The 19,382-nt window shown below is 42.1% G+C and overlaps 1 protein-coding gene across 2 annotated transcripts; it reads left to right on the top strand.

Moving 5' to 3' along the window:
* The first annotated feature begins 9,236 nt into the window (after positions 1 to 9,236).
* On the top strand, positions 9,237 to 16,361 carry LOC127294484 (pectinesterase 31). 2 transcript variants are annotated; one of them, XM_051324316.2, is made up of 6 exons: positions 9,241 to 9,595; positions 13,035 to 13,139; positions 13,225 to 13,302; positions 13,401 to 13,588; positions 14,999 to 15,172; positions 15,986 to 16,361. In XM_051324316.2, exons 1-6 carry the CDS (start codon positions 9,329 to 9,331, stop codon positions 16,146 to 16,148), a joined length of 975 nt encoding a protein of 324 aa, XP_051180276.1. In that variant the 5' UTR covers positions 9,241 to 9,328; the 3' UTR covers positions 16,149 to 16,361. The 2 variants fall into 2 exon arrangements, with proteins under 2 accessions (XP_051180283.1, XP_051180276.1); XM_051324323.2 differs by lacking the exon at positions 14,999 to 15,172 and having other exon boundaries at positions 9,237 to 9,595.
* Positions 16,362 to 19,382: the final 3,021 nt, after the last annotated feature.

Below are 19,382 nucleotides of genomic sequence, written 5' to 3'. Positions count from 1 at the left end.
CTTAGTGTCATCAGGATCAGTGTTCCAACTTGCACCGGTGTAACTGGTTACAACGAGCTCTTGGTCACCTCCATAACAAAGAAACATATCCTTAGTTCTTTTCAAGTACTTCAAGATATTCTTGACCGCTGTCCAGTGTTCCATTCCTGGATCACTTTGATATCTGCTAGTCAAACTAACAGCATGTGCTATATCCGGTCTAGTACATAGCATGGCATACATGATAGAGCCTACTGCCGATGCATAGGGGATCTGACTCATCCTTTCTCTTTCTTCTGCCGTAGCTGGACCTTGAGTCTTACTCCAGACTTTACCTGGTAACATAGGTAAGAACCCTTTCTTACTTTCATCCATTCTAAACTTCTTTAGAATCTTATCCAGGTATGTACTCTGTGAAATCCCTATTAGGCGTCTTGATCTATCTCTATAAATCTTGATGCCTAATATGTACGATGCTTCACCAAGGTCTTTCATTGAAAAACTATTACTCAAATAACCTTTTACACTGCTTAATAGTTCTATATCATTCCCAATCAATAATATGTCATCTACATATAATATCAGGAACGCTACAGAGCTCCCACTCACTTTCTTGTAAATACAGGCCTCTCCATGACACTGTATAAACCCGAAGTCTTTGATCACCTTATCAAAGCGTCGGTTCCAACTTCTGGATGCTTGCTTCAGTCCATAAATTGAACGCTGAAGTTTGCACACCTTGTCAGCATTTTTAGGATCGACAAAACCTTTGGGTTGTACCATGTACAACTCTTCCTCAATGTCTCCATTAAGGAACGCCGTTTTGACATCCATCTGCCAAATCTCATAATCGAAAAATGCAACTATTGCTAACAAAATCCTCACAGATTTTAGCTTCACTACAGGTGAGAAAGTCTCATCGTAGTCAACACCTTAAATTTGTCGGAAACCCTTTGCGACAAGTCGAGCTTTATAGACATTAATATTACCATCAGCATCTGTTTTGCTTTTGAAGATCCATTTATTCTCGACAGCCTTGCGGCTATCAGGTAAGTCTACCAAAGTCCACACTTTGTTATCATACATGGATCCCATTTCGGATTTCATGGCTTCTTGCCATTTGTTGGAATCTGGGCTCATCATCGCTTCTTCATACGTCGCAGGGTCTTCATCATTGTTGTCCACAATCATGACATTTAGACAAGGATCATACCAATCAGGAGTGGCACGTTCCCTTGTCGATCTGCGAGGTTCAGTAGCTATCTCATTCAAAGTTTCATGATCATTATCATTAACTTCCTCTGTTACCGGTGCAGGCGGCACAGGAACAACTTCCGGTACTGCGCTACTCTGATCAACGAGAGAAGATTCAGTAATCTCGTCGAGTTCTACTTTTCTTCCAGTCACTTCTATAGTGAGAAATTCTTTCTCAAGAAAGGTTCCGTTCTTAGCAACAAAGATTTTGCCTTCGGATCTGTGATAGAAAGTGTACCCTATAGTTTCCTTAGGGTATCCTATGAAGACGCATTTCTTCGCTTTGGGTTCTAGCTTGTCCGGTTGTAACCTTTTTACATAGGCTTCGCAACCCCAAACTTTTAGGAACAATAGCTTAGGTTTCTTATTAAACCATAATTCATACGGTGTCGTTTCAACGGATTTAGATGGTGCCCTATTTAAAGTGAATGCAGCTGTCTCTAATGCATAACTCCAAAATGATAACGGCAAATCAGTAAGAGACATCATAGAACGAACCATATCTAAGAGAGTTCGATTACGATGTTCGGACACACCATTTCGTTGTGGTGTTCCCGGCGGTGTCAATTGTGAAAGTATTCCGCATTTCTTTAAATGCATGCCAAACTCATAACTCAGATATTCACCTCCGCGATCAGATCGTAGAAATTTAATCTTCTTGTTACGTTGATTTTCTACTTCACTTTGGAATTCCTTAAACTTCTCGAAAGTTTCGGATTTATGTTTCATGAAATAGATATACCCATATCTACTCAGATCATCTGTGAAGGTTAGAACATAACGATATCCACCGCGCGAGGCTACACTCATTGGTCCGCACACATCGGTATGTATGATTTCTAATAAGTCTGTAGCTCGCTCCATAATACCAGAGAATGGAGTCTTAGTCATTTTTCCCAAGTGATTCAAGTAATCCCCTATCCATTAGTATTCCACATAATAAATCCATTAAAAAAATACAATTAGATTAGCTCTTCATAGACAAACTTGGGGTTTGCGAGCCAAGGTAAGATCGGCTCGGGATCATCCATCGGTATGGAGTTTCTTCATGCGTTTCACTCCAATATGACCAAGACGAAAGTGCCACATATAAGTAGAATTATCATTCAATTTAATTCGCTTAGCATCAATGTTATGAATATGTGTATCACTACTATCGAGATCTAACAGAAATAAACCATTCTTTTCAGGTGCTCGACCATAAAAGATATTATTCATAAAAATAGAACAACCATTATTCTCAGACTTGAATGAATAACCGTCTTGCACTAAACAAGATCCAGATATAATGTTCATGCTCAACGCGGGTACAAAATAACAATTATTGAGGTTTAAAACTAATCTCGAAGGTAGATGTAGAGGGAGTGTGCCGAGACTTTGGATCCATTTCCAACGCGCATCGTCACTTCATCCTTCAATAGTCTTCGTTTATTCTTTAGTTCCTGTTTCGAGTTACAAATATGAGCAACCGAACCAGTATCAAATACCCAGGTACTAGTACGAGAACCAGTAAGATAAACATCTATAACATTTATATCAGATATACCTTCTTTCTTCTTCTTGACAAGGCCGCTCTTCAGATCAGCCAAATACTTGGAGCAATTACGCTTCCAGTGTCCCTTCTCCTTGCAGTAATAGTACTCAGCATCAGGCTTAGGGCCATTCTTAGGTTTCACAGGAGGCGTGGCAGCTTTCTTGCCACCCTTATTGAATTTTCCTTTAGACTTGCCATGTTTCTTGAAACTGGTGGTCTTGTTGACCATCAACACTTGGTGCTCTTTCTTGATCTCAATCTCAGCAGATTTTAGCATGGAGAAGAGTTCAGGTAACTCTTTGTTCATGTTCTGCATATTGTAGTTCATCACAAAGTTCTTGTAACTAGGTGGCAGTGATTGAAGGACACGATTAATCCCCAGTCTGTTAGGAATCACTATTCCCAAGTCACTGAGTTTCTTCGCATGCTCGGTCATGGCGAGCATGTGCTCACTAAAGGAGCTGCCTTCTTCCATCATGCAGCTGAAGAAGTGTTTCGATGCTTCATAGCATTCCACGGCCGCATGAGTTTCAAAGATAGCTTTCAGCTCATTGACCAACTCATGTGGATCGTGGTGCTCAAAACGTTTTTGAAGATCGGCTTCCAGACTGCATAAGATGGCACACTGAACTTGAGAGTACCGAGTTTTCTGAGTCGCGTAAACATTCTTTACTTCATCGGTTTTAGTTTCCGCAGGAGGGTCACCTAGCGGTGCATCAAGCACATATTGCAGGTTTCCACCAGCGAGGAAAATCCTCACATGACGGAACCAGTCGGTGAAGTTGCTCTTAAGCTTTTCTTTCTCTAGGAACTCGTTAAAATTGATTGGGGACGCCATAATCTACAACATATATTTGCAATAGTTTAGACTAATGTTTATGACAAATTGAGTTCAAATTTTAATTCAACAAAATTAAAAATCTAGGTGAACTCCCACTCAAAACAATATCCCTCGAATTGTCTTAGTGATCACACGAACCAAATCCACCACACCAAGTCCGATCATCACGAGACAAGATGTAATTTCAATGGCGAACACTCAAAGTGTTCATCATATCAATCATATGATTCATGCTCTACCTTTCGGTATCACGTGTTCCGAGACCATGTCTGTACATGCTAGGCTCGTCAAGGCAACCTTAGTATCTGCATGTGCAAAACTGGCTTGCACCCGTTGTATGCACTTGTTGAATCTATCACACCCGATCATCACGAGATGCTTCGAAACGACAAGTCTTGGCAACGGTGCTACTAAGGATGAACACTTTATTATATTTATATTTTAGTGAGAGGGATCATCTTATAATGCTATCGTCGCGTTCTAAGCAAAATAAGATGCATAAAAAGGATTAACATCACATGCAATTCATATGTGATATGATATGGCCCCTTTGTCTTTGCGCCATAGATCTTCATATCCAAAGCACGGACATGATCTCCATCATCAACGGGCATGATCTCCATCATCGTCGGCGTAGCGACAAGGTCGATGGCACCGTCTTCATGATTGTTCTCCCATGTAGCAACTATTACAACTTCTTTGAAATACTACTCAACATGAAATTTAAAGACAACCATAAGGCTCCTGCCGGTTGCCACAATACAATAATGATCATCTCATACATATTCATCATCACATTATGGCCATATCACATCACCAAACCCTGCAAAAACAAGTTAGACGTCTCTAATTTGGTTTGCATATTTTACGTGGTTTAGGGTTTTCGAGTAAGATCTAATCTACCTACGAACATGAACCACAACGGTGATACTAGTGTTGTCAATAGAAGAGTAAATTGAATCTTCACTATAGAAGGAGAGACAGACACCCGCATATCCACTTATGCAATACAAGTTGCATGTCGAGCGTGGAGCAAATCTCATGAACGCGGTCATGTAAAGTTAGCCGAGCCGCTTCATCCCACTATGCCACAAAGATGCAAAGTACTCAAACTAAAGACAACATAAGCATCAACGCCCACAAAACAATTGTGTTCTACTCGTGCAACCATCTATGCATAGACACGGCTCTGATACCACTGTAGGGATTCGTAGCATAGAAAACAAAAAATTTCCTACCACGAGAACGCAATCCAAGCCAAGATGCAATCTAGAAGACGGGAGCAACGAGGGGATGAACGAGACTAACCCTTGAAGATTTCCAAAGCCTACAAGAGGAGGCTCTTGTTGCTGCGGTAGACGATCACTTGCCGCTTTCAAAAGCGCGTAGAAGATCTTGACGGTGCCACAATCGGGCAGCACCTCCGTACTCGGTCACACGTTCGGTGTTGATGAAGACGACGTCCTTCTCCCGTTCCAGCGGGCAGTGGAAGTAGTAGCTCCTCCTTGAATCCCGGCAACACGACGGCGTGGTGGCGGTGTTGATGGAGATCTCCGGCGGAGCTTCGCTAAGCGTTTGCGGGAGAGGTGGAGGAGGTGGGGCGGCTAGGGTTTGGGAGAGGGGGTGGCCGGCCACTATGGGGTGCGGCCAAGCTATTGGCTTGTGGTGGTCGGCCCCCTCCCCTTGCCCCTCATTATATAGGTGGAACCCCCAAGTGTTGGACTACAAGTCTTCGAATAAGACCCAACCCAAAACCTTCGATGTGTAGGGAAACCTATCCAAGGTGGGATTCCCACCTCAAGTGGGACTCCCACCCTTCCATGAGGGGGGGGGGGGGTGGCCGGCCACCCTTGGTGGAGTCCACCTGGGACTCCACCCCCTAGGGTTGGCCGGCCATGCTAGGTGGAGTCCCTCCGGGACTCCGCCTTCCATAGTAATTTCTTCTAGACTTTTCTAGAACCTTCTAGAACCTTCCATAAATGCACCAGATCATTTTCAAACTTATAAAATGACTTCATATATATGAATCTTATTCTCCGGACCATTCCGGAACTCCTCGTGATGTCCTGGATCCCATCCGAGACTCCGAACAAAACTTCGAACTCCATTCCATATTCAATATCTACTAATACGACATCAAACTTTAAGTGTGTCACCCTACGGTTCGCGAACTATGTGGACATGGTTGAGAACTCTCTCCGACCAATAACCAATAGCGGGATCTGGAGATCCATAATGGCTCCCACATATTCAACGATGACTTAGTGATCGAATGAACCATTCACATACGATACCGATTCCCTTTGTCACGCGATATTTTACTTGTCCGAGGTTTGATCATCGGTATCTCTATACCTTGTTCAACCTCGTCTCCTGACAAGTACTCTTTACTCGTACCGTGGTATGTGGTCTCTTATGAACCATTCATATGCTTGCAAGCTAATATAGACGACATTCTACCGAGAGGGCCCAGAGTATATCTATCCGTCATCGGGATGGACAAATCCCACTGTTGATCCATATGCCTCAACTCATACTTTCCGGATACTTAATCCCGCCTTTATAACCATCCATTTACGCAGTGGCGTTTGATGTAATCAAAGTACCTTTCAGGTATAAGTGATTTATATGATCTCATGGTCGAAAGGACTAGGTAACTATGTATCGAAAGCTTATAGCAAATAACTCAATGACGTGATCTTATGCTACGCTTAATTGGGTGTGTCCATTACACCATTCATATAATGACATAACCTTGTTATTAATAACATCCAATGTTCATGATCATGAAACTATGATCATCTATTAAACAACAAGCTAGTTAAGAGGCTTACTAGGGACTCATTGTTGTTTACATAACACACATGTATCAATGTTTCGGTTAATACAATTATAGCATGGTATATAAACATTTATCATAAACACAAAGATATATAATAACCACTTTTATTATTGCCTCTTGGGCATATCTCCAACAAGAACATGATGAGAAAGTTGGGTTTTGCGAACAGATGGGTCTCCCTTATGATGGCATGTGTTAGATCTGTGAGATAACAAGTCAGATTTAATTCTGAAGAGACTGAGATGTTTGTCCCAACTCGAGGTCTCGGGCAGGGGGATCCTCTCTCCCCTTATTTGTTCCTTATTTGTGCTGAAGGTCTTTCTAGTTTGTTGTTGTACGAAGAGGAAGTTGGTGGTATCGATGGGGTCAGGGTGTGCAGAAATGCACCGTTAGTGTCACACCTTTTATTTGCTGATGATTCCCTTATTCTCATGAAAGCGGATATGAACAATGCAACTTCACTACAGCAAGTTCTGGATACCTTCTGTGCAAATTCAGGTCAGTTGGTGAGTTTGGAAAAATCAAGTATCTTCTTTTCACCTAATACTAATGCTTTACTGCGAGCTGAAATCTGTGAGGCTCTCCATATTGACACAGAGGCCCTCTCAGATAAATATTTGGGGCTTCCTGCTCCGTGGGAGCGATAAGTGACTGCTTTGAACACTTCATTGAGAGGATTATTCAGAGGATAAATGGTTGGAAAGAGAAGTTCCTATCTATTGGTGGTAAGGAAATTCTGCTAAAAGCGGTTGCTCAGGCCATCCCTGTTTATGCAATGTCTGTCTTCCAAATTCCAAAAGGCATATGTAAAAGAATGACCGATGCAATCGCAAAATTCTAGTGGGGCGATGATGAAACTGATAAGAAGATGCATTGGCTGGCTTGGTGGAAAATGTGTTATCCAAAATGTGAAGGAGGTATGGGGTTCCATGATTTCCATTCATTTAACCTTGTTATGCTGAGTAAACGGGTTTGACGTTTGATTAGTGATCCTGATTCGTTATGTGCAAGAGTGCTCCGGGCTAAATATTATTCTCATGGAGATATTCTGAAGGCGGGCCCTAAGGCAGGGTCTTCTTTCACTTGGCAAAGTATTCTGGCATGTCTGACCACCTTTAAGAGAGGATATATCTGGAGAATTGGAACGGGTGACAATGTGGATATTTTCCAGGACCCTTGGATTCCATCGAGCCCTGACAGAAGAGTTCTTACTCCTAGAGGCCAAATAAACATAAGGAAAGTAAATGAGTTGATTCATCCGATGACAGAGATGTGGGACGAAGGACTTCTCCACCACTATTTTCTACCCATTGACGTTACTCGTATTATGCAGATCCCGCTTAATATCCATGGTTTTGATGATTTTGTAGCTTGGAATTCTAACAGTAATGGACGGTTTACGGTTCGTTCGGCATATCACCTGCAATGGAGGCATACTTTTGGCCCTAGGGCAAATCAACTCACCCTACCTGGATCGTCTATCCATAACCCAGTTTGGAAGGAGCTTTGGCGTTTGCAGATTCCAAGCAAGATCAAAATATTTGCTTGGCGTGCATTGCATGGACTGATGCCTCTCAAATCCATCCTTGCAAACCGCCATGTTGGAACGAGTGGAAAGTGCCCAATTTGTCAACAGGCCCCAGAGGACATCTTACATCTTCTTTTTCAGTGTCAGCCTGCGTGTGAACTATGGTTATCTTTGGGTTTGAATCACATTATTGAGGATGCCATGTTCGTGGATAGGGCGGGATCAGCGGTCCTGGAGCATATTCTGAGAATGGAAAACAACTCTCTCCCTGGTTTTGCTTTTGGCCTGAAGGAAACTATTATTATTTCATGTTGGTACTTATGGTGGATCCGTCGTCGCAGAACGCATGATGAGACGGTGCAACCCATGCATCAGTGTAAGATGGCGGTGTTGGCAATTGCAGCTAATTCGGCTAAGGTTGGAAAGAAAAGAAGTCCGGATGAAATTAAATGGTGCAAACCTGACATTCGGCAAATCAAAGTTAATGTCGATGGGGCTTACTATCCTGAGTTTTCTTCTGGTTCGGTTGGAGCTATCTTAAGAGATCACTCGGGGAAATTTATATCGGCGCTATCTTACTTCCTTCCTCATGTTTCTTCGGCGAGGGCAGCTGAAGCCATGGCTATGAAGGAGGGACTTGATCTGGCTAATAGGATGGGATGCTCTAACATTGTGGCGGAATCAGATTCGACGGAGATTGTTGAAGCGTGTACTGGGGAGATGACTTGGTTTGATGAATTTTCTGCAGTATTTGCAGACTGTGTGGATTTAGCTACCCTTATCGGCCAAGTTCATTTCAAGCACTGTCCTAGAGAAGCTAATAGGGTTGCCCATGAGTTAGCTAGTTATGGTTTTTCTAGTAAATCTTCTTGTAATTGGGTCGATGAACCCCCTAACTTCCTCTTACCGTCGATCCTAAACGATGTAACGATACTCTAATTTGAGCCAGCAAGTTTTTGACGCACTCTTTTCCTCACCAGGGTACCTAAGGGGACTGGGAGGTTTTTAATAAGGGGCTTGCTGTCTGGGTTATATATATATTTTACATTAAAAAAACAGAGATAGAGATAGAGAAGAGATAAAGATAAGACTAAAAAATTAATTCATTATACATCATATTTTATTATCATATCTAGATTAAATGAAGACTGATCATATCTGCTGACCCTTTCCCACTTGTTCAACGCGGAGAGAGGTGAGGCAGTCACGGGATCTTGCACGTGGGAATGCTAGTCCCTTCAGGGGACCGAGTGGAGATGGTGCTCTTATACCAACCCAAACGCACGCAGGGCAGGACCAACAACCGGTCCACGAACCAACGCGCCTCCGAATTCCTCATCAAATCCATCCATGGAGCAGCAGCAAAGGCGCTTGCTCTGCGTGGCACCGCCGGGATCGACACCAGGAGATGGGGAGACGTTCCCGACGGTCCAGGCCGCGGTGGATGCGGTGCCGCTGGGCAACACGGCGCGCACCGTCATCCGCCTCGCGCCGGGGGTGTATGAGGAGCCCGTGTACGTCGCCAAGACCAAGAACTTCATCACCCTCGCCGGCGCGTCCGCCCAGGTCACCGTCATCACCTGGGACAACACCGCCACCCGCATCAAGCACGCCCAGGTAAGAACCGACGGCCGGCTCCTACGCCTATCCCCTGCTCGATGAAATGTACAATCGGGAACCGAAACGGTAGTCCATGGCGCCGCGTCTTGCGCGTGCTCTTTTCCTGCAAGGAATTGCTGCCTCGTAACCTCCGTCACTGCTTTCAGTATATTTGCTTCCATGGCACATTCTTACATTACCAAACGCTCTTCTTAAACACATGGATCTGCACTACGCTTTAGGCGTTCTACGCTATCATATCCACTTTGATATTCGCGTGCCTGCCACTGCCAGATCTGGGATGACTCGTGCTGTGGTACTGTTTAACCTGTCCCAGTTTGGGTCAGGTTCAAGGGCTGCTGGTGCTAGGTTTAGTATCATGTATTATTATTATACTATCTAATTGCATACATCAGATGGGGTTTTCATCCCTTCCCCGTTGACATTTATTAGCAGGCCGGTTGGTAGTAGATTATTGCAAGTCTATTTCTTTGGTTGATGCAAATTTAGTAAGGAATGACTAGGTGACATTTAATCAACTCAGAATGTTCTTAAGTCTCTGTGTTCTTAAGTCTCCGTCAGACGTATGGTTGGGTCTAACAAGTAGTTGGGACTGTTAAAAGTATATTAGTTTGGCATGGGCCTTTCAAACCCGTGTACGTATAGCTCCTCTTGTATTTGTGTTTGTGTGCCTGCTCCTAGAATGCAATTGGCCCATAGAATATTGGAAGCCATTAGAGGCACCCGTCTGCATGTATTTTTTTTTTTTCTGAATCAACCATATGACAAACTGACTAGCTTGTATTGTTGTATACTATACTAAAAATAAGATAACTCATATTGTTTGGAACAAAGTAACACATGTATGCTTCCATACAAAAACCAACCAATTGTGTATGCATATATACCAACCTACTTTTTTGCATTTCGCAAATTACTCAAGAATATGAAGAAAAGTGCAACTTGTATTGGAAACCAGTTGGATTTCATATTTTTTTAAGAAAAGTGCAACTCATATCGAAACCAGCTGCTAACTGCATGTTTCTTGAGAAAAGTGCAACTCTTTAAAAAAACGGTTGCTCATTGCATGTTTCTTTACAAAAGTGCAACTCAAATTGAAAAGGAGTTGTTTCTTGACAAAATTGCTACCTGTATAGAAAATCGGTTCCTAATTGCACGCTTCATGAGAAAAGTGCAACTCGTTTTGAAAATCACGTGCAAATTCCATGATCTTAAGAAAAGTGCAACTCAAAAACGGTTGAAGTTGCACATTTCTTGAAAAAATGCATCTCGCATCAAAACCGGGTTTCTACTTGAAAAGTGCAACTCATTTTAGAAACATGTTGCTAATTGCATGTTCTTAAAAAAGTGCAACTTGCATCACAAATTTATTGAAATTTGCTCAATTCTTGGGAAAACTGCTACTCGGATTGAAACCGTGTCACTACTTGCATGCTGAAGAAAAATGCAGTTTGTTTCATGAACTGGTTGATAATTGCACGTTTTTGAGAAAGTGCAACTTGTTTCGATAAGCACCGGGTAATTCTACGTTTTTTTCAGAAAAGTGCAACTCGTATCATAAACCGGTTGAAGCTTCACATTTTTTGAAAAAAAATGCAAATCACATTGAAAATGTGCGACCTGTTTCACAAAATGGTTCAAGTTGCACATTAATATAAAAAATGTGCAACTCGCATCCAACCCACGTTGCTAGATGCACATTTCGGAGAAGAGTGCAACTCGTTTCCAAAACATGTTGCTAATTGCATGTTTATTGAGAAAAGTACAACTCATTTCGACAAGCACTTGCCAATTGCACGTTTCATGAGAAAAGTGCAACTCGATCGAAAACCGGTTGAATTTGCACAATTTTTGAGAAAAATGCAACTCACATCTGCCCTGATTGCTATTTACACGTTTGTTTAGAAACGTATATGGATCTTTGTATGGCTTGAAACAGTCGCCACGGGCGTGGACAGGTTCAGGAGAGTTGTTTGTGGTATGGGTTTCAGAGACTTGCAGCTCTTTAACTTAGCTCTGCTTGGTAAAAAAGGATGGCGGCTGATTACCGCACCTAGCTCGGTGTGTGCGGTAATCAGCTAAAATAAAGAGGCTGACATATCTAGCAAATTCCAAAAAAATGAGTAATTCTTGAAAAACAAAGGGCAATGCTACTCACGCGAGCCCATATCCTTTCTTTTTTATCAATTGCTAATTCATATCTTCCTCCCCAATCTGATATTATAGTCCCTTGAACCTTTAGACAACACCCAAGCTTCCATAAGAGTCACATCCAGGGCCTTCCTTGTGAATGTCGTTGGACCCTTCAATATCTTGTCTAGCGCATCTGAAAAAACTGATTGCTAATTGCTCATCTCTTGAGAAAAAACCAATTCTAACATTCTGTGAAAAATAAAGATATAAAAAACAATAATAGAAAAAATAGAAAAAAAGGAAGAAAGAAGGCAAGGGAAATGAGTTAAACGAACACTCTAGTAATAAATAACTACATTTTAAAAAAAACTCGGAAGGCAATAGTTCCTCAAAAAAAAGGAATATATGCATGGACATTCTATTGCATGAAACAGATCTAAAGAACAAAGGCTCATAAAAGGTTCATTGAGAGAACACAGGGCTCACCATGTGGAGATGGAAAAAATGAAAAAGGATAAAGCGTAGAAAAATCCCACAAATCCCACACACACACCAAACAACACGAAAAATCATCGTACATACGATGATATGTTACCGTCGACTGAGAGTTAAGCTAAAATCAGTCGAGTTTGGTTTAGCAAATCCGAATTTAGTAGGTACTACCTCTGTTCCATATTATAAGATGTTTTGGGTAGGCAGATTTAGTATATCCTATGTGTCATAACCTTTCATGAGTACTTCCTAACTATGGCGAGTCTTCTCCCTCCACATCATTTAGAGAAGACAATAAATATAAGTCATACAATGCGTTATCTCTTAATGCCATCGCTAGCAATTAATAAGAATTAATTAAATTTTAGTGGAAATCATGTTACTAATAGATGGTATGTTGTACAATGTAGAAAAGGGTCTTCCCTTAATTTCTAAGAGATCATTCCTCAGCTAATAAAAGTCAACCTCCTCTTTCTTCATTCTCTCTCCTCCAACTAAGCGAACATCCAATATGGCAACTCTAAAAGAAGACTGACATCATCCCATTATGCTTGCCCTTATAATTTGTTGAACAAGGACAAATAGGTAATTTAAGCAAGCAGTGGGCCAAAAGATAAAAGCTTTATACATTTAGGTGACTATATGTTTATGCTTCAGAGAAGGAGGAGTTAGGCGCAGATAGGTTATCACCTTCTTAGTTTGACACCAGAGTTTTGCTAAATGTTTAAGTTTGTCATTCTCCGTACTTCTAGTGATACCTCTCGAGTTGATACCTCTCGAGTTGACTTACTGTTCTTTTACTGTTATGAAGAGATCCAGGGTTATTGGGACAGGAACATTTGGCTGTGGAACAGTTATTGTAGAGGGAGATGATTTCATTGCAGAGAATATCACGTTTGAGAACTCAGCTCCCCAGGTACTGCTTGTTCACCTATTCTCCTTGCACAAAGAGATGATCAGGCAATGGTTGTGGAAAGCTGATGTGTTCTGTTGTGATGCAGGGATCTGGGCAAGCGGTCGCTGTACGTGTAACAGCAGATAGGTGTGCCTTCTATAGCTGCCAGTTCCTTGGTTGGCAAGTATGCATATTTCTTCACCGTCTGGTTAAATTACTAAATTAATTAGGGTGATAAGCAGTATTACTACGAGATCCTGATTTGGACTAAACATCATACAGGATACATTATATTTACATTATGGAAAACAGTACTTAAGAGACTGTTACATTGAAGGTAATTGTGATTTCATCTTCGGTAACTCGATTGCTCTTCTGGAACATTGCCATATCCATTGCAAGTCAGCGGGATTTATTACTGCCCATAGTCGGAAATCCTCATCAGAATCGACTGGTTATGTATTCTTAAGGTGAGTTGTCTCATGATCATTCCTAGACCTTGTCAACGTTAGTTGCATCGTACTTTCATAAGTAACTTGATAGAGTTAATAGCATAAAAACACCAGAGTTGCAGCAAAATTTACCGTGTCATAACACTTCACGTTCTGGCGACCAAAATCAACCACTATGGCACGTTTTTTTTTGCAGTTTGGCAAATGGTCGATTAAACACTAAAGCTGTGTTTGGTTTGATGTATTTGAGCAATACCACAGTTTTTAAAAATATCACAGTTTCAAATACTTTGATGTGTTTAGCTGTGACTAAAAATTGCAGTATTAATACTTTAGTATCCCTCAAACTGTATTATTTTTGAAGTATTGAAAAAACAGCCGCAGACCACTTTTTTCTGAAACATAGAACGATGAAACATTCCCACTCAGGCCATCGTTCCTAGTTTATGCATGCTTGCATGCAATCTGCTACCTCTGATGCCTTTTATTCATCTACTACTGGTTGGGGTGCCCCATGGGGCACCTCCTTGCCGTACAGTGGCGGCCCAATCCTGTCCAAATTACCAGTCTTCAATTTCCTTGTGTCGGTTGTTTGTTTTTAATTGTCCCGTTCGTGCTTGAGATCTGCAGTCGTCGACTTACCTACCTATACAATGCTAGAAACCACACGTGACCTGCTGCTGTTATATTCAGAATGATGGCATGTAAACTTTAAGCAATACAAAAGTTATTCTGGTACTGGTGTTCCAAACACAGGAGCAAGACTGCACGTCATAAGCACAGCTAATCCTGCTCCTAACCATGATGCACAAAATAACTCAAGGAACCAGCTAGCACTGCAAACTCCTCTGCTGGTTGAATTGACAGAGACTATATAGTTGAAAGTATGTATACCATGGAGGCATGCATTAACCGTAGTCTTTTAACAACCGTCAATTGGTTTTAACTGACACATGGAAATATCATCTCAGCTCCAAGAGCATGCCAAGGTAACAAAGATGTATATAGACAAAAAACCATGACCTGAGATGTGGGGGGGGGGGGGGGGGGTTAATAAATTAATTATCAAGTTGTACAGAATCTAGGGTACTGCCAAGCAGACTACCACCATCGAACACTAATAGTTCCCATGAGTCCATCACATCACCGGGTCATGTCCACCTCAGCTAATGACCTCCTGTTTTTGTCACCTCAGCGCTGACAAATGCGTCCCACGGTCTGTTCCGCTGTTAATTCGTGTTCAATCGATTATTTGCGCGAATTGCAAAAAACTTGCCGTAGAGAGGTAGATTTTGGTCGCCATAACGTGAAGTGGTATGAGACGGTAAATTTTGACACAATTGTAGTAGTTTTATGCTATTATAACTTGATATGTAGCTTCAGCACTTCGATATGCCGTATTTTATCTCTCCTTGTTGTCACACTCAGGTGTATTATTACTGGTAATGGAGAAGCTGGATACATATTCCTGGGTCGGCCATGGGGACCCTTTGGGAGGGTTGTATTTGCACACACTTTTATGGATCGTTGCATAAAGCCCACTGGGTGGCATAATTGGGACAAATCTGAGAATGAAAGAACCGCTTGTTTCTATGAGTACAGGTACTGGATTCATCAGAATTAGTAACTTTACGTATGACATATATCAAACTCACATGGTCGAATGCTACAGTGGAACTTCTATATTGTCTTTTCGTATTGTTCCTCCTTGAAAAATTAACTTATGCTTCTGGAGTTATTCCAAGTAATGTTCTTCAGGAACGGAGACTTCCAACACTATATAAATGACATGTTGCTACGAACCAAGCATATAGAAATCATGAGTCATTCTAGTGTCAGTTATTTGGTAAATAACCAGTTCCCACCCTCCATGGCTGTGCTTGTTCACATCAAGCCCTCACAAAACATAGAGAGCAAGAGAAACCGAGAGAGAGGCGTTGTACTTGTGTGGTGACACACTGTTTCTCTCTACCATTCTAAGCATACAATCATTGTTTGCCCACTTTGGCACTTCTTCTGTGAAACTGATAGCCAGTACATTGAACTTGTAGTTGGTCACTTAATCATTGGTGCATACGCTCATCGAATCTGAGTATCCGGGTATTGACTACTGAGGTAGTATTGCAAATGATAACTTTGAGATATTCAGATATACAAGCAAAAAACAAAATGTTCTCGCCTCATTTTTTTTATGCGTGACAACTTTAGTTAGATTGGTATTTGCCGACATCTAACCAAACATTTTGTGTTTCTGGTACCAAACTGCATTTTTTTGTTACCCTATTTACCTAAGTTGCATTACCGTCTTACTTAACCAAACTAGCCAAACTAAGCCACCTACTGTTAAAAAAAAAAAGCGAGAACTAATATTGAGTGTGCAACAGCATTAACCATTTTACCACCGCTTTTCTGCAGGTGTTCAGGGCCTGGTTCCCAATCATCGAACAGAGTTGCTTGGTGTAGACAATTGCTTGATTTGGAAGCAGAGCAGTTCCTTGCACACTCTTTCGTCGATCCGGACCTTGATAGGCCATGGCTTCTCCAGATGATGGCGATAAGGATACCGGCTTCAGCATAGTCTTTGATCCTAGGATCCTTGTTCAAACCACCTTCATAGCCTACATAAAATAAATTTAGGTGGTCAGCTTAGTATGGCCTTTGCTTTGCGAGAGGGTGTTTCTGCACCCGGGTGCATAGGCACCCTTTATTTGAAATGTATTATATTAAAAAAAGTCAAAAAATATAAAACAAAATGTCTTGTGTATATCTTGACATGTTACATGGTTACAAAGTTGTTTCAGCAAAAACCGACATGTTTTGTGTCATGTGTAAAAAGACAAATTTTGGTGCTAAAATAATCTATTTCTCGTGGCACAAAAAATATCGGTTTCATGTGAAACTTTATGTGTGCACATAGAACATGTCTCTCTACATGCGAAACTTTTTTCCTAAATTTTTTGACCTTTTAAAATACGTTTTTTACATACTGGTTGCATATGGACCCGAGATCAGTTTTGGATTTCCGCTTTGCTTCACAACTAGAATCTCATTTTTTTTATAGAAAAAGCTTTAATGACATCGTGACAATGTTTTGTTGTGAACTGTGTGAGCCTCTGACAAATTGATGGACTACTACCACATACAAAAAATATGCTATTATGTACTAATTTCATCCTATAATATAAAATGTTATTATAATCAATGTACTATCATACTAGTTGTTGTACAGTAATATTATTTTATATTATAGGATGGAGGGAGTAACTTTTTAAAATTTGTAATACAATTTATTAAGCTAATAGTTCAGGACTACTATCTGATTGAATGTATACCACAGCCATTATTATGGCAGAGCTCCTGCTAGCCTAAACACAAGTTTTTTCTTAGGGTTACTATTGCTAAGATAGACTGAACACAAGAAACCTTTTAAGGAGGAAAAACCTCCAACCGCAAAGCCATATGATGAAGTCCTACCTACGCTCGTCATATATAATACATCATTACATAATATATGTCAACGACAATATTATACCTTACTAGCAAAAGTGCCCGTGCGTTGCACCGGGTTGTTATTCAATAAATATTTTGACACCGTGTGTGACACTGGTGAACACCTAGCCACTGGCAACCACGACCGCCCGTATCGTTGAACTTGAGCAAGCTTTCACACTATTTTCCCCCTCCGTAGTAGACCATGCGTAAGAGCTGACATCGCTCGGTAGACTTCTTGTCCATTCTTGAAAAATATATTTGTATGTTCCACTACTGGTATGCATCCCTCGATGCAGCAGCCTGCCATCCTCATCCTCTCCATTTCCTTTTTCCTTGCAGCCCACCTGCCCTATCATAGGCCGAAGGCCCAGTCGGCCAAGCGCCCCTTAACCCTAATCCTCTCTCTCTCTCTCCTTACCACTTTCTCCGACACACTCATGCCGCTAGCTCGCCGTCTCTCTCTCTCTCTCTCTCTCTCTCTCTCTCTCTCTCTCTCTCTCTCTCTCATGTACCCAACATAGCGCGTCTCCTCCCTTCCTCGCGTGACCTCCGGCCCTCACACACTCAAGATATCGGGCGCCGCCTCTTCTCTCCCTTCACTCACAGTCGCCACCTGTTGTGACAGCATTGTCGTCTCATGGCCAACGTGCCCTTCCCCGCACAACGCGAAGAACGCAATCGGCGCATACCCATGTATCGAGGATGAAAAATCGGTGTGGCTCATGTTTGGTGCAAAAATCGACCATTCATGGGAAGTCAAACGGAATCATCAAATTTAAATCTCTGCCCATCTGTTGCTACAGCACATTACAGTGTGAGTGAAACTGATAAAATTCCTAAATACGAGTATAAAAGATAATTACAATCAACTAATAAAAACTTAATTTTTCTTGGTGTACCTCCTAGATATGTAGATATAGCTCACATATAAAGTTTGAAGGTTTGTATTTCTAAAATACAAATTGGTCATTTTTTATTTATCCCTAGTGTGGCAATCCTGGACTACAGATGTGTTTAATTGTTACCTAGGCCTGGTCGAATAATAAATAGCTTCTTAGTACCATTGTCATGCTCCCATAAATAGTTTATTAGAGCAATGCTACTGCCCAGTACCCAATTGGACCGGTTGTTCCAGGCTTTCCAGGCTAAGCATTGTGCCTAGGTCCAAATCCAGGCTAATCAAGGATGCAGCATTACCAGGCAAGATTAGCCCGTTTCTTACTTGACAGAATTCAGACTCAAAAAATTTGTCCCAAAGTCTGTCAACACTTGTCTGCTCTGATCGCCAATGTAGAGAAAGACCCCTATATATCGTTGTAATATGTTTGCTGGTCGCCAATGATTTTTTTTGTTTTTAACCAATGAATGGTCGTTTATTTAGAGCAAATGCATGGTTATAGTTCACTTTCCAATGTGTTTGCATTTGATTGCATGGCAATGAAGCAAGCTATGGACTGACTATGCACCGTTGGGTTTCATGCTTAAGAAGAAATATTCGATTAACTGGTCTCTTGCGTTTACATGCACCAATGCACTATAGATTCAGTTATAATTCTAATAAGAAGAAACAAAGAGGCAAATTACGTAAACAATTGTAGCAAATTACTCTCTTCAGTGCACATCCTTCATATGCAGGACACATATTACACAATATGTGCATGAACCGAAGTACTGTAGTACACCCAACGGGGATTAAATCACTCGAGAGCTAGCAGCACAGGGGCAGCAACCTCACATCTTCCTATCCCAAAATCGATAGACTACGGACCGAGGAGAGCACACACATCAATTGGCATTGACTACCACAATAAGCAGCATGCACGAATCGGGGCAAGGTCAGGGACAGCGGCCTGGTCAGTGGAGGGGAGCGGAGCAGCGTCGGCCACGCAAGGGACCGGCACCGGCGACCTGGTCGTTTGGCGGGCAACAGAGGGCCTTTGCCTCTCGGCAACAGCACCGGCCTCGCGTCCGCCTCCGGCGCCACGATCTTGCGCTGAGTATTCCTGGCGGCGGGGCAAATTTTGTGGTGAAGGGGGCTTAGGTGCGCCCAATCTGCAGCGGCGCAAGCAAAACAAAAACTTGCAAGGGATTTCCTCCAGAGCACGATAGGGCTTGGACGGCGGGGGTCTGGCCGGCGGCGCTCGGGAGGAGAGCCTGTCCGGCAGCAGGAGTCGCGCTCACCGGCGGCGCGATGCGCGCTGCGGAGGTGTGGCCCGCGGTGCTCGGGCAGAGCAGTTATCTGCCCGGCTCGGTTAGCGGAGCTAGAAAGAACAAAACACGACCAACCGGTATAGTGGTAATCTGCAGTATTATGTAGTTT

The sequence above is a fragment of the Lolium perenne genome, chromosome 1, assembly GCF_019359855.2.
Source record: "Lolium perenne isolate Kyuss_39 chromosome 1, Kyuss_2.0, whole genome shotgun sequence".
Classification (NCBI taxonomy): domain Eukaryota; kingdom Viridiplantae; phylum Streptophyta; class Magnoliopsida; order Poales; family Poaceae; genus Lolium; species Lolium perenne.
Note: the sequence above shows the minus strand (reverse complement) of the source record. Positions and strands in the feature narration are given on the sequence as shown.

Coding starts and splice junctions, on each gene's coding strand:
- LOC127294484 (XM_051324316.2), top strand. CDS start 9,329: ATGGAGCAGCAGCAAAGGCGCTTGCTCTGCGTGGCACCGCCGGGATCG. Junction 9,596..13,034: donor CCCGCATCAAGCACGCCCAG/GTAAGAACCGAC, acceptor ACTGTTATGAAG/AGATCCAGGGTTATTGGGAC. Junction 15,173..15,985: donor GCTTGTTTCTATGAGTACAG/GTACTGGATTCA, acceptor GCTTTTCTGCAG/GTGTTCAGGGCCTGGTTCCC.